The sequence below is a fragment of the Anabrus simplex genome, chromosome 3 (assembly GCF_040414725.1).
Source record: "Anabrus simplex isolate iqAnaSimp1 chromosome 3, ASM4041472v1, whole genome shotgun sequence".
NCBI lineage: Eukaryota > Metazoa > Arthropoda > Insecta > Orthoptera > Tettigoniidae > Anabrus > Anabrus simplex.
Window position 1 is genome coordinate 251,710,397 of NC_090267.1, and position 23,110 is coordinate 251,733,506.

Genomic DNA, 23,110 nt, shown 5'->3' on the forward strand with positions numbered 1-23,110 from the left:
ATGCTGCACGTAGCGGTGGGCATTAAACGTGCCTTGAATACGCACTACAGGTGACATGGAATCATACGCAATAGCGCCCCAAACCATGATGCCGCGTTGTCTAGCGGTAGGGCGCTCCACAGTTACTGCCGGATTTGACCTTTCTCCACGCCGACGCCACACTCGTCTGCGGTGACTATCACTGACAGAACAGAAGCGTGACTCATCGGAGAACACGACGTTCCGCCATTCCCTCATCCAAGTCGCTCTAGCCCGGCACCATGCCAGGCGTGCATGTCTATGCTGTGGAGTCAATGGTAGTCTTCTGAGCGGACGCCGGGAGTGCAGGCCTCCTTCAACCAATCGACGGGAAATTGTTCTGGTCGATATTGGAACAGCCAGGGTGTCTTGCACATGCTGAAGAATGGCGGTTGACGTGGCGTGCGGGGCTGCCACCGCTTGGCGGCGGATGCGCCGATCCTCGCGTGCTGACGTCACTCGGGCTGCGCCTGGACCCCTCGCACGTGCCACATGTCCCTGCGCCAACCATCTACGCCACAGGCGCTGCACCGTGGACACATCCCTATGGGTATCGGCTGCGATTTGACGAAGCGACCAACCTGCCCTTCTCAGCCCGATCACCATACCCCTCGTAAAGTCGTCTGTCTGCTGGAAATGCCTCCGTTGACGGCGGCCTGGCATTCTTAGCTATACACGTGTCCTGTGGCACACGACAACATGTTCTACAATGACTGTCGGCTGAGAAATCACGGTACGAAGTGGGCCATTCGCCAATGCCGTGTCCCATTTATCGTTCGCTACGTGCGCAGCACAGCGGCGCATTTCACATCATGAGCATACCTCAGTGACGTCAGTCTACCCTGCAATTGGCATGAAGTTCTGACCACTCCTTCTTGGTGTTGCATTTGCTCTGTCAGTCAGTGTACTTAGATCCCGATTAGTGCAGTATCAGGAACCTATGCAGTATCAGGAACCTATGATCCTAGCGCCAAATTGAGGAACTCTCCATTTCCTGACCTTTATAATAATGTTCGCTTATTATGTTTAAATTTCTCTAGGAATAACATGTGGCAAAAGAGCCAGAGATGTATTAAACAAGTTGAAAAAGGTGCTGACATTAAGTAAAGGTGTGAAAATGGTGCTTGCATCAAGAAAAGGTCCAAAAAGGTGCAACCAAAACACAGCTAGGAATGTTCATATAATGTTTCCTCTGCAAGACAAGCTAATTTGGGCATTTTAACAGAAAAAATAAATAAATAAGATGCAGCACCTAAAATTCCTAGCATTACCTATTAACAATATTTAAGTAACCTTTGTCTGATTTCTTTCTTTATTTCATCTCTTTCTTTCTAAAAACCCCTTTCATTATTTTGTTGCCAAAACTCCAACCATGGGCATTATGATCATTTAATTTTTTCCTGTAATTGCTATACTGCTCTTTCATTTTCATGTTATCTTTACTCTTTAGAAATTTCTGCTAAACCATCAGCAATACATTCAGTTCTTTTAATGACATAACATACATACTTCCTCAGTCTCCAAATGGGTTTATAAATTTATGAAATTTAGCACATGAAATGTTACTCTTTAACATGATACTTGAATTTATGTCATTTAAATGATCTTGCAAGCACTATGATATATTTTAAGCCAGATTCAGTAATAATTTGAAAAGTAACTACTCGGCAATACAAGCTTATTTATGCCTGAATACACCAATAAATGTATAAATGACTAATTGAAATAGGAAGAAGAAGATTTCTTACCCAAGCCGCACTCCTCCAGGAAAATCTGCTTGCACTCTTGCACCCAGGGGAATGATACGAACTTCAGTAATGAATACTGGCTTAGGGAACTGAACAAGATCCAGATTTAGCTCCTGCAAAAAAATGACATTTTATCAGCAACTATTGGAATTTCCAATCCATTTCCTTCCAATAATACATTTATCATCATCGACATATCACCATGGCCCCCTTCGGTATTTCCTGGAAGGGCCGAGGACATGCCATGGCCTATCCTATATTATTCTTTTTTGTCTGGTTTCCCCGTGGACCTTCCACAACATGAAACAAGAACGTTCCCTCTCTAGCCACACCACGGAGATTCTAGTACTTCATCATAAGGATATAAAGAGCAGCCTGGCTGTGAAGCAGGCAGTTCAGTAGTTGAACTGGGACGGCGGTAGTCCTGGCTGTCATCAGCGTACCACTGGAATCAGAGTATCATTGCGTACTGCGTTGAGTACTGTATGTATACCGGTGGGGAATGAGTAGTTATGACTAGGATGGCAGTATAACAGGCTGTCATCAGTGTCCCACTGGATTCTGAATATCGCAGTGTACTGAGTGGAATACTGTATATGTACCGATGTGGAGTGAGTAATTGGAGCTTGACAACAATAGTGCTGGTTGTCGTCAGTGTCCCACCAGAGTCTAGACTATTGTCACGTACCGAGTCAATACTGCCTGTATTCTGCCTTGAAGTACCATGTGTGTACTGTTGTGGACTGTAGACCATCATGGAGTCAGCATGTGGAACAGCTGGCGCGAGTAGAATTGGAGCAATGTTAATTATTGTTATGAGGAATACTGTAAAGTTATTGCTTTGTATGACTGCTGTTTTTTATTTGTCAGTGTTAGGTAGTTCACTGTAGCCACGTGAACTGACTGAGCTGACTATGTGTGTAGCGGACTTTGTGCGGCGTCATACGAACGAACAGTCGCCATGTGTTGCGGTGGTCAGGAGCCCTTTGTTCAAATCTGTCTGCATGGAGCTGCTGTTGAAGGGACTGAACATGTGGAGCGAAAGTGAAAGGTGGGGCCTGTCAATAAGGATTATAGACTGTACCAGGTGAAGACTGCCCAGCTGGAGTCCTGCTGTGAGACATTTGTAAATAGACAGCAATAGTGGAATGTGGTCATTCTAGAGGAATATAATTTGTGTGTGTGTGTGTGTGTGTGTGCGTGTTAACTGGGTCAACCTGAATTCAATTAGAATAATAAAACAGACAGTGTTCTTTATCTTTATATTCTTTATCTTTCAGTAGATATTCAGCAGTCTTTCTATCATTGTTAACTTCCTATAAATGAATATTTGACCTATTGAATTCCATCTTTAACTTCATATTTTGATTTTTCTTACTTTTGCCATTCAACTCTATCTGCCGACTAATGAAATTCCATGTCATCTTTCCAATGACAGTTCAGAACATACCACTCACTAGAGCAGCTTGTCTCCTTACTCCCAAGTCATCCCAGCCCAAAGTTTGCAACATTTGCATAACACTACTGTTTTGTCAGAAATCATCCTTATAAATCGTGCAGCTTTTCTTTGAATTTTTCTTTTGTTCAAGAATCAATAATAGTGGATTGGGGATGTAAAAAAAAAATTACCACTTAATGAAACTGCAGTCTGGATTGTCATCTAATGATACACCTTGTTTTTATAACCTACACTTATAATCAGGGCTGGAAAAATCAGAAAGAAATCTAGGAGCCAGGCATCAAAAACAAAATTCACTTGCTTATCTCTATAATATTAACCATTTCAATCATCAATCAACTCCTCTGCTGATTTTATTCGTTCAAAATCTTGTCATTTGTGATTCATGGATTTTGTTTGTGGTAAAGAGATAAATTTATTTCTGAGCAGATTCATAGTATTCAATCCCCTTTCACATGAAGCTATTGATGTTAACTGAATTGCAACAACGCTCATTAGATTCCTGAGAAAACAAAATCATTCATTCATAAATTTTAGGCACCTGCACTTCGTTTCCATTTTTTGTTGCTGTGCATATAATTTTCTATCAGTATCTAGTAATAATGGTACAAACTAGTTATGATCAACATATCAAACACATTGATTGCATATCATTTTCTTTTAAATAATGATTACTGAACAAGTTAACTGTGTTGTTTGCGTCACGTAGCTGAGAGCTTGCATTCGGGAGATAGTCTATTTAAACCCCACTGTTGGCAGCCCTGAAGATGGTTTTCCATGGTTTCCCATTTTCACACCAGGTAAATGGACTGATACCCTATGGTCACGGTCGCTTCCCTCCCAGTCCTAGCTCTGTCCTATTTCATCATCACCATAAGGCTTGTCTGTGTTGGTGGGACGTAAAACAAATAGCAAAAAATAATGATGATGATTCTAAAGTGTATCTAGGTACTGGGTGGTAATTCTTTCTAAATTTCATAGAATTCCTTTCAACCAACACAGACTTTAATTCAACTTTAAGGCACAGTTATTTAATTAAAATAATTCTGACAGGATATTTTAAGCTTCCTACTTTTATTCCATACATAGTAGTGAAAAATAAAAAGTTAGACCCCATCCCAAGGAGTTGTCAGATCTTGAAGAGAATTACAGTTAACTGTCACAAAAAGCCAAAGCATAACAGAAAAGATGTACTGTACTTGGGAAATGAGTAAGGTAAGCCTTTGTTCCCATTAATTTTCTCACCAAGCCAGAAAATGTAACTACATACTGGTCTGCTAACCCCATTAATTTGTGACCAAGCCAGAAAATGTAACTACATACTGGTCTGCTAACCCCATTAATTTGTGCACAAACCTCCTCTATCTGCCACAATAAGTGCTAACAGGTTTACTGTGATCTTGTGAATCTTTCCCTTGAGGTGTTCAGGCATCGTTTATGACAGAGCACACTGGTGACTAGTCTCAAATCGAGCCATGTTGCAATATCTCACATTCAGATATCAAGAGATGGTGTCATAGTCCAACGTGACTATTGACCCAAGGCATTTAAAGGTCTTGTACAATTCCTGATTGTCAACGGTAATGATGCCATTGGTTTCAGGGTCATATTCTATCTAGTCACTCTTATCGAGGTTGAATCACATTTTGTTTCCAGCCAGTCTGTCCTTCCAGCTTCCTGGCTGGTGCTGGAGTACAAGGGAGGATTTCTGCACAGTACCACATCATCCAAATGCAGAAGTAGCCAATGATGTGGTAACTGTATGTCAGCTGTAGCAATATCCATATAGAGGATGAAAGGTAAAGGCAATAGTACTCATCGCCAGTGGATGCGGACAGTGATTTTATAGGGCAGAGACATCCCAGCCAGACATCAAACCATACTCGTGCACAGAAGCAGAGAAGCTGCATCTAGCTTAAAGTCGTCCCCGTGTAAGGACGTACCCTAAGGGTGCAACCTTACCCTTTCTCCCCTGTAATATTAAAGTATTGATTTATAGTAACTTTTCTTGCTGTTGGGTCTTTTTCAGTGTCGGTAACCATACAGTTTAGGGACCCTGCTTGCCGATACGACGTCTTACAATTACCGTTAATCTGGCACGTTGGCAACGTTCAATCACTGTTCTAGCGTGAATTGCGTGTTGTCACCGCATTGGTATTAAAGTCACTAATGATACATTTGCGAGAATATTTAAAGAATATTTTCTTTTTCTGTGGGATTGTAAATCTATTTGGCTAATACCAGGTAAGTAGAATTGTGGCATGTTCGGATAATGCATTTAATAACATAGTTTGTGTGAAATAATGAGCACAACATTTTATTAATTACGTTCCTATTTCGTCCCATACTTATACGAACAGAATTCGATTGGGATGTCTAAGAAGGAAGAAGGAAGAAAAATCTGCAAGAACTCCTCCGAAAAGGAAAGCAAGGTTACGTCCTTTACAAACATCAGGTCAAGAAATGCTTGTACATTGCTACGAGCAATTGAAACACGAACTACGACGAAGAAGGTATCAGTCGCAGTGATACGAAGCTAATGGCAAGAGTTTCATTATTAACTGGGGTAAGTGTTCGTTTTTATATTGTTTCTATGATAAGTTTCTGACATAATGACAATCCGTTTAAATGGAGCAGTATTTCATTCTGAACCTAACCTAACCTAATCATGTAGGCCTATACCATGTCTTGTGTCGACTTCGATACAGTTTGTAGACTTAACCTTTGTGTATTCCTGTTGACGTACGGTGTATGTGTATGTAATATATTTCTGTGTGTGTATTCTTACAGGGTAGTGGTGAATATATATGTTATATTTTATTTAAAAATCTTAGAATAATTTATCTTCATTAGGTGTCTTTGGTTTCAAATGTGCATTTCTCTTTCAGGGTCGCCCACATACTCCTGGAATAAACCACACAAATCTGGACATGATGTTCAAGGAGTAATTCGTCGACCTGTGTCTGAGGGAGGAAGACTGGTTATTGTTCATGCTGGAAAGAAAGATGGCTTTGTACCTGGTATGTTCTTACTTTATTTTACTTCATTTTATTATAGTGAGGTGATCTCTCTTTTCATAGTTATGAGGGTATTTAGGGTTTGTAGTACAGATGTAAAGGGGGAGGGCACGTAAGTCTCTGATAAAACCCCAACTTGAGTACAGTTCCTGTGTATGAGACCCTCACTAGGATTACTTGATTTGAGAACTGGAAAAGTTCAAAAGAAAGAAGCACGATTTGTTGTGGGTGATTTCTGACAAAAGAGTAGCGTTACAAAAATTTTGTCGAGTTTGGGCTGGGAAGACTTGGGTGAAAGGAGACGAGTGCTGGACTAAGTGGTGTGTTCCGAGCTGTCGGTGGAGAGGTGGTGTGGAATGACATTGGTAGACGAATACGTTTCAGTGGTATTTTAAAAGTAGGTAAGATCATAGTACAATTATAAAGTTGAGGATGAAAAGTGGGGCAAATATTTGTTTTTGTTTTTTTTAAGAAGGGAGTTAGGGATTGGAGTAATTTACCAAGGGAGATGTTCAATAAATTTCCAAATTCTTTGCAATTATTGAAGAAAAGACTAGGCCTATCCCTGAAACTACATCTTCCACCTGGGCGACTGATCTAAGTGCAGGTCAGTGGTGCCCGATTGATTGAAATTGACTGGCACGAGATCGGTAGTGGCATTATAACTTACCGCTCATTGGGTTCTGTACGTGGTTTTTGATTTTGACTTCTCCACTGTCAAGGGATCTCTTGGTTATTAAAAAGACTTGCAGGTATTCACTTTAGGCCAATGATTAACCTTAGAGAGGTACTTCAATCAAAACTTCCCCAGTGTATTTTCATATAATATTACTGGATATTTGTATCAGTAAATTACTTGTATTGCAGGCCTATTAATTATGTTTATTCTGCATTCGACAATCTCCACCTGAATCGGTGCTTGATACCTGACTGTTGAACACCTTCCAAGCTTCTTATTTCTTACTGCCTGATATAGGTTCAGTGTTCGCAGCAATTACATTTGCTCTAAGGTATTGAAATGGGTGTTTATACTTATATCTTTAATGCAAGTGATCGTGGACTTCTAATCCAGATATAGGCCTACTAATGGAGATACATTCATGAGAGATGTTACAATAAAGTAGTGTAAGTAGTAATTCATTGACTTCATCATCAGGTGACTTTGCTACACAGTAGTTGGTTTCACTTAAAATCAGACATCTTTTTGTATCATTCAACAGAAATCACAATTTTTATCAATTAATAGGCCTATCCTTGAAGAGGATCTCATATTTTTAGGGAATACTTTTTTTTAGAAGAAATAACTTCAAACTAAAACTTAAAATTCTTACAGGTGCTGATTTGATGCTACAAACTTGAAGAGAAATCAAGATTATGCTACAAAAGATGAGCTGCAAAGGTTGTGTAATATGAATCGAAGTCACTTAAAGAGGTACAGAAGCACCTAAACATAAGTTTAGATAATGTTGTTTACATTCATGTTGACTTTCATGTATGCATAATAATATTTCTCTGTTTCTTTAAAACCAGGTACATTGTTGACGAGATGCTGCACAGTGAAGGCCATACTGTCCTACGATTTCCTCCATACCACTCATTTTTCAATGCCATCGAATTTGCATGGTCTGTGGCAAAACAGTATTATAACAAAACAGTGGCTTCAAGACCTGGTCATGGATTGGACAGAGCTACAGCTGTGTGGAAAGAATCTCTTGATCAGGTAGGCCAAGTGGAAATGTTATTTATTGGATATAGGCAAGTGGAGTTTATAATATACTTGTCAGGTTGTGATACTTCAATATATTCTACAGGTGACAGCAGAGATGTGGAGAAATGAAGTGAAACACACTGAGAAGAAGATTGTCGAGTCGGCCAACTAACTGGGTCATCTTTGAAAATGTCTTTTTCTATCGGCAGAGGCTTTTTTTAAATCGTCATATTTTGTATAGGCTACGCGAGATGGACAGTAGCCCACTGGTTTTCTGATTAAACATAATTTATTTAAGCTATTGCATCAGTCTACTTACATACTCACTGTCCACGTATACCGGTAACCTGGTGATTTGATTATTGAAGCATTGTGCAATGATGCGACATACAAACTGAGACAATTTCGAGTGGTCATGAGCATAACTCATAGTCATAGGGTAGGCTAAATAATAATGTTATTGGCTTTATGTCCCACTAACAACTTTTATGGTTTTTTTGAGATGTCGACGTGCTGGAATTTAGTCCTGCAGGAGCTCTTATGTGCCAGTAAATCTACTGACACGAGGCTGAGCACCTTCAAATGCCATCGCACTGAGCTCGGCCCTGCCAAGTTGGGTTCAGAAGGCCAGCGCCTCATCCGTCTGAGCCATTCAGATAGGCGTGGAGGCTAGAGAGCTGAGTTTAAGTAATTGTCGAACGTCAACTAGTTATAAAAATACTGATTGATTAAACTAATACGGTAATTAGAATAACCTAATTGCCTACCTACTTACAAGCTAGGTACTTTGAAATTATGTTCTGACTATCTTTTTAACACTGCAAATAAATCCATCTATTATTTAAAACTCCCTATAAGAAGAGGACAGTGAATGCGAGTGGGTATTATTTTCAAATGAGCTGAGCTCGAGAGTCCATTGTAGCATATGATTTTTCCAGTGTACCATGACTCTGTATATATTGCTTCAGAGGAAGTTTGGCTCCCCGCCAATGTCCAGTGTACCGATAATGAGCCGTGTGTGTGTGTGTGTGTTGTGTCTCACTAATCCGTGACTACGCACGATTCTTTCAGTGTGCCATGATTCACTGTGTCTCGCTGCAACGGAAGCTCGGCTCCCCGCCAGTGTCCATTATGCCGATAAGGAGCCGTGTGTGTCATGTGGCTCACTGAGCCGTGATTGTGCATGATTTGTGTGCCGTGAGCTTGCCGTTCCTGTGAATCGATTCACTCGGACACTTGAATGAATCGATACACTGCTTCGAATCATGCACTCAGTAGCCAACATTAGTACAGGTACATAGTACATTACCATTAAGACAGATAGCATTGCAAAGTAATTCGTCTTTACAATAATAATAATAATAATAATAATAATAATAATAATAATAATAATAATAATAATAATAATAATAATCGTATGGCCTCAGTTACCGTGTGTAGACATTTCAAGTTGACGCCATCTGGCTATCTGCTCGTCAATTTTGACGTTCCGTTTTGTTCTAAGCCCACTAGATGGCAGACCGAGTATACCGAAACTCTCTTGGGCGTCTCTGGCTGAGATTTAATTAATTTTGTCAGGTAAACACCAAATGTGTCGCCAGAGATCTTTTACATGCCGATATCGTACGGCATGGAGTGTCGAATGGACTTTTTTCCGCCCTTCAAAAATCCAACTACCTCTGCCGGGTTTGAACCCGCTATCTTGGGATCCGGAGGCCGTCACTCTACCACTGATCCACAGAGGCAGCTGTCTTTACCATGAAATACATCGTCAACATAGATTAGTGAGGTTGGACATCCTGCCCGTCATCATTCATGAGTCGCTGTTGAACATACTGTACTTGTCAAAACTAGTAAGTTTCTATTTTACACAATAATAGTGAAATGTTGATGAAGACGACATACACCCAGCCCCCGTGCCAGAGATATTAACCAACGGTGGTTCAAATTCGTGACCCTGTCGGGAATCGAACCCGCATCCTGTGACCAAAGGCCAGCACGCTAATCATTTAGCCATGGGGCCGGACAATAATAGTGAAAAACCACGTTCACTGCAGCTATTGTTGACTGGATATTTCTTCTCTTTAAAGAACAGTGAGTACCACGAATTAATATCCTGTTTTGTTGATTCCTGTAAACTTTGTATGTACCGGTACGGTGTTGGTTCGCCAGTTCCTAGCGTATCTACTGAATGAAAACTTTGTAGATCAATGGATTCAGTTTTATGTTTATTGCCTTCAGTCATCACGGCAGTGCTTTCAATGACAACAGTCGCTCGAGTACAATTCCTGTCGAACCTAACCTAACCCTGTGACAATCAGTGGTTTTCGGTGGATCACAACCTAACCGGTCATTATAATTTGTTTTCGGTGGATCACAACCAAACCTGTCCCTATCAGTGGTTTTCGGAAGAATACTGTGGTTTTGTCACAAGCCAATACAGACTCTTGAATCAATGTGTGAAAATGGGAAAGTGCAGAAAACCCTCTTCAGGAATGCCAATCTCAAAGTCCATAGTCTTTTTAGCGTTGTCACACAGCTGAAATGTCACTTTAGAGGTAATTGTAAAAAGTCTTGTATATAGGCTCTACAGATACATAGTACATTACCAATTCCATCTCGATAGCTATGAGACGCACACTGCATAGCGGTTTCGCTCTATAGATAAATCATATTATAGTGAAAAAAATTTGTTTAAAAATAATCTGACATGAAGGTCCAGAAGGAAAATACTTTCATTGGAATTCTTATTTATGTGTTCACCACCCTAGTAGGTTTAAATAAACCTTATAAATGCTTCGTAAGGCCCATTCTCGAATATGGATCTGCATGCTGGGATGCGTACAGGATGGGTTTAATAAATTCCCTAGAGAAAGTTCAAAGAAGAGCGATGCGTTTCGTAACTGGGAGTAGGAGGAATACCATTAATTGGGAAAGTCTTGAATCTAGAAGAACTAGAGCTCGCCTGTGTGGTCTTTATAAGAGCTATACGGAAAGGGCTGCTTGGAGTTGTATTAGGAATAATTTGGAACCTCCCTCATACTTATCGAGAAATTATCATAAGCATAAAAACCAGCATACGGATGTGGGCAAGTTTTCCTTCGTCAACAGGATCGTAAGGGATTGGAATAAATTACCTGCAGCAGTCTTTGATAGATTCCCTTCTGGTATCAAGTCATTTAAGAAGACCATTAGTGTTTGTGTAAAGTTAAAAGTAAAAGTTGTAAATTATGGGCACTGAATTTGTGATTTTCTGCTTGGATTCGATTGTGAAACTGGGAGGTTTTTACTTGTGGTATTCTCTTTCCAGGAAATTGCTTGCTGTACTCATGTTTTTGTAATTGTTGTTGTTCTTGGTTAATTAACAATGTCTTTAACTTTATTTTTTATCACTTGTAACGTTAAGCTAGTAGTAAGCTCAATCTATAGTTTTGTAAGCCATAGTGGAAATAATTAAATTGTGTGTGAAACTGTACATGATGCTGGATTTAAAACGACTAGCAGTATTTCTTGTAATATTTTTTATGGAATTCCTTTTTGTACCGATACTTGAGTTGTTGTAGTTGTTGGGTAGTAGGTTTTAACTTTATCATCACTTGTAGTGTTAAGCTAGTAGCAAGTTCAGTCTGTAGTATTGTAATTTGTAGTGTTAAGTACTGGAAATACTTAAGTTGTGTGCGAATATGTATATAATGACACTGGATTTAGAAAGTTAAATTACTAGTATTTCTTGCTTGTTGTAATGTTGTTGTAGGGTAATTACGGTTTAACTTCACTTTATTATCACTTATAATGGTAAGCTAGTAGTAAGGTCAACCTATAATATTGTAAGCCATATTGTTAAGCACTATAAATACTTAAGTTGTGTGAGAATTTGTATATGATGTTGCTCGATTTAGAATATTAAACTAGCAGTAATGCTTGCAATATTTTCCTTCCATATATCTGCTTCTTGTACTCTTGTTCTTTGCTTGTTTGTTTTTTTGTTTGTTGTTTTTGGGTAATTATGTTAACTTTACTTTATTATTACATTACTGTAAGTGACCGTTGCCACCGGGATATTTCCCATTTGCAATTTAATAATAATAATAATAATAATAATATTGAGTGACAGGGGTTTAACGTAATTTGGAAGGAATGTTTTGCGTATGATAAACGAGTACCAGGTTAACTACTGGGGGGCAAGGGCGGCATGCGTTGAGCTAACCACTCCACTCCACCAAGTGCCAACGTTGTGGATAGTGGAAGCCTTCACCTTCCACCCTTCCAATGGCTTTCATGGTTTGTACGGAGATGACTTTGCTTTTTGCTTTTTAAATATTAGTATTCATGTTTATTATGTTTGTTTATTCATACCCCTGCTTTGTAATTCAGTGACCATGGAATGGCTCTAAATGTTGTAAATTATATTTATATTTACTTGTATTTATTTCCTTTTTCCATATTGCACATGTTTGTTGTTATTATTATTACTGCTACATATCGCTTAACATGTAAATAAACTAATATTTAATACAGTAAATAATGTTTATCTCTTTGGATTCATTTTTTCGTTGCATATTCTTTTTGCTATGACAACATTACTTCTTTATGATATAAATAAATATAAAATAAAAGTATTTCTTCCCAAACATATTTGTTATACGTGCACCAATCAGAGAACCAACTAGGGAAGTACCTTTTACTAAGGTGCATAATGTTTTTGCATACATGTATAATTGAAGAACTGAAGATCCATATACAGGTAAGTGGGTCGCCCATGTGGTAGGCCTATTACGCGTCATAGGAAACTGAGTGAACTGGCTGTGCAGTTTGATCACATTGCTGTGAGCTTGGTATCAGGAGATGGTGATGGATTTGAACCCCACACTCGGCAGGTCTGAAGTTTTTTTTTCGCCCGTCATTTTCATTTCAGGCTAGTGCTGTGTCTGTACGCTTATGTACATTTTAAACGTTTGAAATCTTAGCCCTCTTTCCTATCCCATTCTTGCCTCACAACCTGTCTTCATGTGATTTAAGGCAATGTATATGTAAAAATCTGGTAATGTTGTTTGACTCATAGTGCTCCTGTACATTGGTTTCTGTAATGTTATAAGCTTGAGATACACCAACTTGTAAGCTGAAAATATTTTTCAAATGCCAAATGCCAAATTGCCGTAAAAGTACTTAGTGGGATGTAAAGCTGTTAGCATTATTATTAAAAGGAAGGACAGATATGTCTTATGTGGTAAGTCCTTGAACTTGCAGAAATCGCAATGAATTATACAATCTATATTCCCTCCCCCCTTCCTTTTTTTTTTTTTTTTTTTGCTTTACGTCGCTCCGACACAGCTAGGTCTTATGGCGACGACCCCCCTTCCTTTAAGAATGCAGTTATAGTAATGCGTACATCAGAATAAAGGCAGGATTTTTAAAAATTAATTTAAGCAAGTGAAGGAGAGAATGTGTGACTAGCTCAGGTTGGCGGATTCGAGTTAGGCGGTATTTGAAAGTGCTCAAATGCGCCAGCCTCATGTCTAGATCTACCGGTACATAAAGAACTCTTGCGGGACGAAATACTGGCACCTCGGCGTATATGAAAACGATAGAAGTAGATAGTAGAAGTAATATTTAATTCTGCAGTGAGCTTGAAAGCTGACCTAATTTCCGTTCACGTAGCTTGGCACATTAGTGTTCTTATATGGTGGGTTCGAGTCCGGCGGTATTTGAAAGTGCTCAAATACGCCAGTGTCATGTCTAGATCTACCGGTACATGAAATAACTCTTGCGGGACGAAATTTTTTGGCAGTAGAACTTATTACATTATTATTTTCAAATCCGCAGTGAACTTGAAAGCTGACCTAATTTCCGTTCACGGAGCTTGGCACATTAGTATTCCTATATGTTTCCTGGTAAGCTTGAAGATATAACCAGCCTGCAGGCTGAAAATATGCCCAGTAATCTCCTTACTGGTTACCGGTATTGAAGAGAGAAGGAAATGTTCGCGCAAAAGAAAGGGAAGTCATTGGATGTCTGGAACTTTCGAAAATCACACTGCAAAGATTTATTAAATAAATTGTATCGTTTAACACGCCCCTCTTTTCAAGAATATGGTTAGTACGCCTACTGTATATAAAAATAAAGACAGATACATGTAACATTAATTTGAGTGAGAAAGTGTGTTTATTTCCTTAATTCCTCATTGAGCGTGGAAACCGACTTAATTATGAATATCTTGATTTATTTCATCTTAACTTTTAGCATTTACTAGAGTAGGGACACATTCATTATCGGTGTTTACATTGAGGTTAGTTTGTTATGGTTATGCCTGGTGATTTTAATATGTAACCAGGCAGGTTGGCAGCAGTGATCAGCCATTACAAAAAAGAGAAAAGAAGAGCATCGGGCGGCGATATTTACTTTCTGGGGTATTTCCTTACGCGGCGATTACTATACAAGCATACACCTCTAAGACTTTATTGCTGGAGGGTCTGAGGGAAATAAATACCCTCTCGTGGACCAAAAACAGGTATTGCCAGAAAACGTCTTGAGGTACTGCGATTGTTACTAGCCCAAGTCAAGGCTTGAAAGTGGAGGCCTTGCTCACAAATGCTACAGAAACATCCACGGTTCCTCCACATGGGTGATATGGTGGTTCAGGTGAAGCGGGGCTCGTGATCGAGTTGACGGCTCACTGTCGGGTGCTGGAACCAACACATCACTTTGCTCTACGTAGCCTGGATGAGCCGCGGGCTGGGACAGGGGTGATCCCAACCTAGGGGAAAAGTCATGGCTGTGAACTCAGTCATGATAATGCCAAGTGGAGACCACGTGAGTAGGCCTACTGAAGGGGAAACAAACCTGGCTAGGTTCGGGCCAGGGGCAGACGACTGAGGGGCGTGGTCTCTGCTACGGAGAGCCTGAGTTGCGGGAGGACAATGTCTGGCTGTATGCCTCACCACAGATGGTGAGAACGACGCTCAGGACCCTAGAAGGGGCAAAAACCCTACGATTGATTGAAATATGGATGCTTATAAAGAACCAATTTCAAAAACTTCAACATCAAGGGAAGCCATGGAAGCTCCAGTAGAGCAGATCCAGGAGGAACCCCAAATTGAAAAAATGGAGACAGAAGTTCAATTGGACAGGCTGTCGCCAACTCAAAACAAGAAATGGCAACAGAGTGAGGAAGGAAGGAAGGAAGCCAAAATAGCAGCTGGAACTTGGACGGAGAAGAAGCCAAGGAACAGGGATCGGCGAGAGGCTATCCCTCTGACAACACCCAAAAGGCCAAGGTTGGGGGATAGTACGCCATCAAGTTCGGCTACAAAACCGCCCGCCAAGAAACAGAAAGACCAACTTCAATCAAGGTAGCAATAATACCTAAAACCTTTCCAGATGGGAAACTGAAGGAGGAAGACGTGAAAGAACTTTCATCTGCTCTGGGAGCACAAATGAGACCGCTGTCGGAAGGATGCCTTACAGGCTTCCTCGAGTCTCCAAGGCTAGAAAGTGGAGCAATGGTACTGATCTGTGCAAATCCAGAAACTAAAAGCTGGCTGGAACAGACAGTGGCCAATTGCAACCCTTGGAAAGGGGAGAATTTGGAGGTGGCAGAAACCAAGAAGTACCCCTCAATGCCCTAACGGACCTCTTCAGAGCTAGTCTAGCTTTAGGGTACGTGCTGAAATCATGGTCTGAAGCTAAAGCAGTATTCATACCTAAGCTGGAAGGGCAAACTATACCCAAGCCAAAACATACAGACTATTATGTTTAACCTCCTTCATGCTGAAAGCAATGGAGAAAATTCTGCATAAATATATCAGAAGAACGGTGCAACTGAACTCAACATTACATGAAAATCAGTTTGCATATAGACCTGGCAGATCCACTGAAGTAGCACTCCACCAGTTGGTTTGTAAACTAGAGGAAAGCCTAGAATATAAAGAAATTGCACTGGCAGCATTTCTGCATTTCAGCAATACAATCTATGACTCTATGATCAAAGCATTGAAAAAGAGCAAGGTGAGTAAAACCGTCATCAAATGGATTAAATCCATGTTAGACAGAAGGAAGATAAAACAGGGTGTCCACCAAATCCAGATTTTAAAATTCCCTGACATTTCCCTGTTTTCCAGACATTAAAACCAGTTTTTTCCCTGACACAAAATGACAAAAAACAAAATTATGAAGGAAGTATCAGTAATATTAAAATACATTTTAAAAAAGCAATTAATGTGCATATTAAATTTCAAAACTTGGAAGTTTAATTTAGTCTAATTAAATTAAGTTTGTTTTAATGTACTACCATTACTGCTTCAGCGAAGAAATTTCTTCATAGCCACCAATGACTGTCGAGCTTCTGCCATCACCCTCCGCTTTTCTTCTAATTCTTTCAGCAACAAAGCGGCCTTTCTCTTATTATTATTATTATTATTATTATTATTAATTTTTTTTGCAAAGAATCTTCAACTTACTTCCAATGCTTCACGTTTCTTCTTTGGATTTTGAACATACAAAGCATGAGCACACCTGTTCTTATTAATGGAGACATTTTCAATTCCACCACGGTTTGGGATAGCATCATATATTATTCTTTGTGCTACAAGGGATACTTGTAGCATGTTCTCGACTATAATTTCCTTATTAAAAGGAAAACCATGTTCAAGTGAAGCATTTCCATGAAACAATATTAGTATCATTTTGAGAAATGAAGCCCACTTTACTGTTTTCAAGTTTACTGTTGGAAAAACAGTGCGAAGCCAAAAATGATCTAACCTCTCGTCTTTAGAAGTCAAAGAATTCACTTCTTCATTCAAAGTATCATTCTCACAAACAGAAGTGAACCCCCTTTGTACATAATCGGCTTCATTATCCGAGATCCATTTGTTTTCAACAAAGGCATTTAAAGCTATCCTTAGCAGCCTGCTGCTTACAGGCTACTTGGCTACACTTAGATCGAAACAAGAAAATCATTTAGTCGGTTTATATGCTAGCGGTGAGCAGACCCAGCCAACAGCTGGAAACTGCAGATGATGATGACTATGATATGCCAGTGGTGACCTTTCCTGTAACTTCTGGCATAAAGCTACCATTCCTCTTAGACAATCTGTGCGAAACACTAACATATCTCTATCATTTAATCCAGGTGTGCCATGAAGTGCTGGTTTAGCAGCAGAACCTCTGTAAATTTTAGATGCAGGCAGAAGATTTTCTTTACTGTCTAAATTCGTTTTAGACATTGTCTGAAGACTGCAGCAACTCAGACTTAACAAACCTTGTCATGACATTTATCATCAATAAAAGATTCATAAAGGAGTGATGCAAATGGAAGATCTGTCTGATACTTTTAGGATTTCTTTTACTGCCATTTTATATGAATTGTGCACAGTATGGAAGCCACAAGATCCAATGTTCAACAAAATAGGAGCATCTAGATCATCATTTAATAAATTACCAAAATTCTGAAGGAACTTTTTATTAACATTTGGACCATCCATTGAAATTTATAAGTTTTTTTTAGATAGAGACCTTGCTGTGCTTACAAAAAAACCATTTAACAAATTTGAGGAGGTAGAGTGACCAAGAAGCATGGAATCAAGAAGTTCATACTTCATTAGAATCAGGATTGAAACTATGAACTACAAGATCCATTTGATCCATCTGAGAAACTTTATTCAGTGACTCATCAAACCCAACAGTGAAATGTATGCACTTACTCAAGAACTTGTTTATGGAAATAGAGAGCTAAACCATGAGTGATTCTATACGCAACTTTTGTTCTGTACAGTTGAACTTTCGAAGTTGTTTCAGAGTCTGGAAACATTACTGGAAACAAACGTACACTAGCTTCACTGGCACGTAAAGCATGGTGTTGCAAGACAGTATGCATGCACCATATAATCTCAGCTTTGGTTACTTGCTCTCTTGAAAGATAATGCTGTAGACATCTCGTCTCTGGTGAACCTTCTTTAATGGAAGAAGAAGTGAAGTCATGTGATAAAGTTCGTTGTGGCAGCTGTGGCAGGCAGAGGGCAACTTGTGCGTGGCCAGGTATTATCTACTGAGTTTAAGTTTCTTGTTACTTCACTATCTGAATGTTCCTTTTTAAAATAACTTGAAAGGGATGACGAGAACTGGCTGAACTTGACACTACTGGCATGATCTTTCCTCCCATGTGAGTTTTTAATGTCTGCTTCCCCATGTTGCTAACAGTAAATGATGTTTTTACATATTATGCAATATGCTGAAAATTTGTCTTGAGGCATGGATTTCAACCATGTTCTGAAAATACCATCAAGCAGCCACCTTTCATTAAACAAAGTTTTCCTTGGCTTTGATGAAGATATTGTTACCTGCAAAAAGAAGAAAGATCTTTTAAATAGTCCTAAATTCCGCACAGCTTTCTTCAAAACTGACAGTTCGTAAAACCTGTGAGCATTGCCTCATCTGTGCTGCCAGCACTCTACTGCTTCAATAACAGCTGATGCAATATAACTGCGGCACACAGCCCTCGTTAAATGTAATACCGTACTACAAAAATCACACGCGAATCACTAGTGAAAACAAATTCGCAAATCCTGCTAAGATATTACATGCACTTCCTAACAATATCCGATACAAACATTATTAATAAGAATAAAAGAAATAAATTATTCGCGACTAATGACTGGCATAGGAAGGATGTTATATGGCTGATCGAGACCACGGTGCCAATTTTTGCTGAGTCACATTCTTGCCACTTGTCATTCATGGACTCTACTGAGGTATGATAGACTAACTATATACTAACCAACACACGGATGTAAATACAATTCCATCTAAACTGAACACTATTAAACCTATACCACACACACAGAGTGAGGTAGCTTAACCACATGATGATATAGACAATACAATTGTCAGCCAGGTTTCGAAATTGCACTCAACCGATATAAATCGATATGAATGGCAGCTTGGGATTGGCTGGATCAAGACCGAATACATCCAAACATACTTCACAAACTCAAAATCTCTTAACCAACAAACAACCTTCATCTTTTTTTTTTTTTTTACGTTGCACCGACACAGATAGGTCTTATGGCGACGATGGGACAGGAAATTCCTAGGAATGGGAAGGAAGCAGCTGTGGTCTTAATTAAGGTACAGCCCCAGCATTTGCCTGGAGTTAAAATGAGAAACCACGGAAAACCATCTTCAGGGCTGCCGACAGTGGGATTCGAACCCACTATCTCCCGAATGCGAGCTCACAGCTGCGCGCTCCTAACCGCACGGCCAACTCGCCCGGTAACCTTCATCTCACAATGTGATGTCACTATTTCAAATCTTGCTCTGTATTCACAAAATTTCACATGATATTACAAGCTACTAGTCGTGCCTCAAAACTTCCGAACCCCTCACACGAAAGACAGGTTGGAAACTCAACGTAGCGCAGCCCAAATGGTGTTACGATGCACTACACATTTACATAAGGCTTACCTACGTCAGCGCATTTAATAATAATAATAATAATAATAATAATAATAATAATAATAATAATAATGATGATGATCATGAGCACTCGAATGAGTATTTAAGGGAATTTCACACTTTTCTGCATTCAGTCAGTGTTTTGTGTCTGTTTTTACATTTTACGAGGTAGTAACTATCGCACAAGTCATTACATAGTAAACAAACAGTCATCCGTTGGGTTGTGGAATTTTGTCTATATGCATATATTGTTGTGGAAGCCATGCATTTAAGCGATTAGAAAAACTGAGAATGCAATACAGGCCAAATTCATCAAGCTCGCCATTCCTCAACAACACAGAATATTCAATAGTAAGCAGATCAAAACATTGAAAATTCAATCAATCTATCATATAGGCCTAGCTATTGATATTATTGCTTACTTCACATTCGAGATCACACTTTATTAACTTTTCATTACGATTTATTCCTGGCATAAAAGACATGCCCTAGAGTAATGTTATAAAAACTGAAAAATGTGTTTATATTACATGGATCTGGCAGAAGAATGAATTTCCAGAATTTTTCCTGAATTCCCTGACATTTCCAGGTTTTCCAGTTATTTATTGAATTCCCTGACATTTCCCTGTTTTCCAGGTTTTCCATACGGGTGGACACCCTGTAAAAGCAACCCTGTTTGAAGAAACGCTGATGGTTAGGGCCAGCCGAGGTGTGCTCAGGGAGGAATTCTTTTGCCTCTGCGGAACCTAGTGGTGAACAAAATCACAGCTATGCTCAACGAACAGGGTTTCTATACACAAGGATACGCAGATGACCTGGTGATTGTGGTACGAGGTAAGGTGATGAGTGTTATCCAGGACCTCATGCAAAGATCACTCAACCTTGTGGAGAACTGGTGTCAGGAAGAACAACTATCAGTCAACCCAAACAAGATAACTCTGGTCCTTTTTACAAAAAGGAGAAAATTAGAGACAAAGAGATCACTGAAGCTCTTTGGACAAGATATATACACTGACTGACAGAGCAAATGCAACACCAAGAAGGAGTGGTCAGAACTTTATGCCAATTGCAGGGTAGACTGATGTCACTGAGGTATGCTCATGATGTGAAATGCGCCGCTGTGCTGCGCACGTAGCGAACGATAAATGGGACACGGCGTTGGCGAATGGCCCACTTCGTACCGTGATTTCTCAGCCGACAGTCATTGTAGAACGTGTTGTCGTGTGCCACAGGACATGTGTATAGCTAAGAATGCCAGGCCGCCGTCAACGGAGGCATTTCCAGCAGACAGACGACTTTACGAGGGGTATGGTGATCGGGCTGAGAAGGGCAGGTTGGTCGCTTCGTCAAATCGCAGCCAATACCCATAGGGATGTGTCCACGGTGCAGCGCCTGTGGCGAAGATGGTTGGCGCAGGGACATGTGGCACGTGCGAGGGGTCCAGGCGCAGCCCGAGTGACGTCAGCACGCGAGGATCGGCGCATCCGCCGCCAAGCGGTGGCAGCCCCGCACGCCACGTCAACCGCCATTCTTCAGCATGTGCAAGACACATTGGCTGTTCCAATATCGACCAGAACAATTTCCCGTCGATTGGTTGAAGGAGGCCTGCACTCCCGGCGTCCGCTCAGAAGACTACCATTGACTCCACAGCATAGACATGCACGCCTGGCATAGTGCCGGGCTAGAGCGACTTGGATGAGAGAATGGCGGAACATCGTGTTCTCCGATGAGTCACGCTTCTGTTCTGTCAGTGATAGTCACTGCAGACGAGTGTGGCGTCGGCGTGGAGAAAGGTCAAATCCGGCAGTAACTGTGGAGCGCCCTACCGCTAGACAACGCGGCATCATGGTTTGGGGCGCTATTGTGTATGATTCCACGTCACCTCTAGTGCGAATTCAAGGCACGTTAAATGCCCACCGCTACGTGCAGCATGTGCTGCGGCCGGTGGCACTCCCGTACCTTCAGGGGCTGCCCAATGCTCTGTTTCAGCAGGATAATGCCCGCCCACACACTGCTCGTATCTCCCAACAGGCTCTACGAGGTGTACAGATGCGTCCGTGGCCAGCGTACTCTCCGGATCTCTCACCAATCGAACACGTGTGGGATCTCCTTGGACGCCGTTTGCAAACTCTGCCCCAGCCTCGTACGGACGACCAACTGTGGCAAATGGTTGACAGAGAATGGAGAACCATCCCTCAGGACACCATCCGCACTCTTATTGACTCTGTACCTTGACGTGTTTCTGCGTGCATCGCCGCTCGCGGTGGTCCTACATCCTACTGAGTCGATGCCGTGCGCATTGTGTAACCTGCATATCGGTTTGAAATAAACATCAATTATTCGTCCGTGCCGTCTCTGTTTTGTCCCCAACTTTCATCCCTTTCGAACCACTCCTCCTTGGTGTTGCATTGTCACTGTCAGTCAGTGTATGTATGTATATATATATATAGGGAAGAACAGGCATCCACATATATAGAAAGGAATATAACCCGGGCCAAGAACTTGCTGTATGCATGTAAAAGAGCCGTTGGGAAGACATGGGGTCTAAGACCATCAATGGTAATGTGGATATACAAAATGATCATTAGACCATTGATGGCCTATGCTGCAATCATCTGGTGGCAGAAAGTAAGTCAAGGAAAAGTCGGCAGAAGATTGGATAGCCTACAGAGAATGGCATGCATAGCCATAACTGGGGCTATGAGCACTATGCTGACAGAAGCCTTGAATACTTTACTAGACTTCCCATCACTATGCAATTTCATAAAAGGACAGGTTAGAATGAGTTCATATAGATTGGCACAATCAGAGTGCTGGAATGCACAAAGACCCAATCTAGGACACTGTAAAATTAACAGAGTAATAACAGAGGAAGTTCTACACATGCCTTGTGATCATATGATACCTAAGTACAACTTTGAAAAACTGTTTGAGACCCAGATAATGAAAAATGGAATAATGTAAAAGAAGATATAGTGCGGTGGACTGATGGCTCAAAGACCGTGGATGGCACAGGAGGAGAGATCAACGGGGAAAGACCTAAGACACACTACAGTCTTTCAAGCTAAAATGATAGCTATGTGGAGAGATCAACGGGGAAAGACCTGAGACACACTACAGTCTTTCAAGCTAAAATGACAGCTATCATAACACATCTTGAAGAAAATCTGAAAATGAACAATAGGAATAAGAACATTTTTATGGACAGCCAAGCAGCCATTAAGGCACTAGAGGCAGTCCGGATAATATCCAGAATTGTCTGGTATTGCCACTCACTTCTCCTGAAGTTCTCAAAGTACAACATTGTCAAAATAATATGGGTACCAGGGCATGCAGGTATAGAAGGAAATAAGCTGAGAGCAATAAAAGGAACAACGAAGGTATGGAGGACTTCCCTTCGGGCTTCTCGGAGGGAAGCAGTGGTATTATGTCGTCTTCGGTTCGGCCACGCTATACTCACACACTCCTATTTACTGAAGGGAGAACCTCCTCTGGTGTGTACTTACGGAGTGTGTGGACCTAGTCGATCTGTGCCGTAGGCTTAACCTCCCGAGTATAATCTCCCTCATCATGCAGGAAATGAAAAGGCAGATAAACTAGCCAGGAATGGGGAAGAAACACATTTTGTAGGCCCAGAACCTGTATGCAGGATTTCCTATGGACAAGCCCGGCACTACATAGGAAAATGGGTGCAAAAGAAACAAATGGAAAA

General features: G+C 40.6%; 1 protein-coding gene across 5 annotated transcripts in view; it reads right to left on the bottom strand.

Annotated features, from left to right (window-relative positions):
• Positions 1–23,110, bottom strand: part of vir (VIR_N domain-containing protein) — a 439,345-nt gene that overhangs the window by 382,364 nt on the left and 33,871 nt on the right. For 4 of the 5 annotated variants that reach the window (XM_067142988.2, XM_067142985.2, XM_067142984.2 and 1 more), the window contains exon 2: positions 1,767–1,879. The exons of the other annotated variant lie outside the window; for it this stretch is intronic. In XM_067142988.2, the coding sequence (XP_066999089.2) occupies positions 1,767–1,879 (113 nt within the window). The remainder of the gene's footprint in view (positions 1–1,766; positions 1,880–23,110) is intronic. 5 annotated transcript variants of the gene reach the window in all.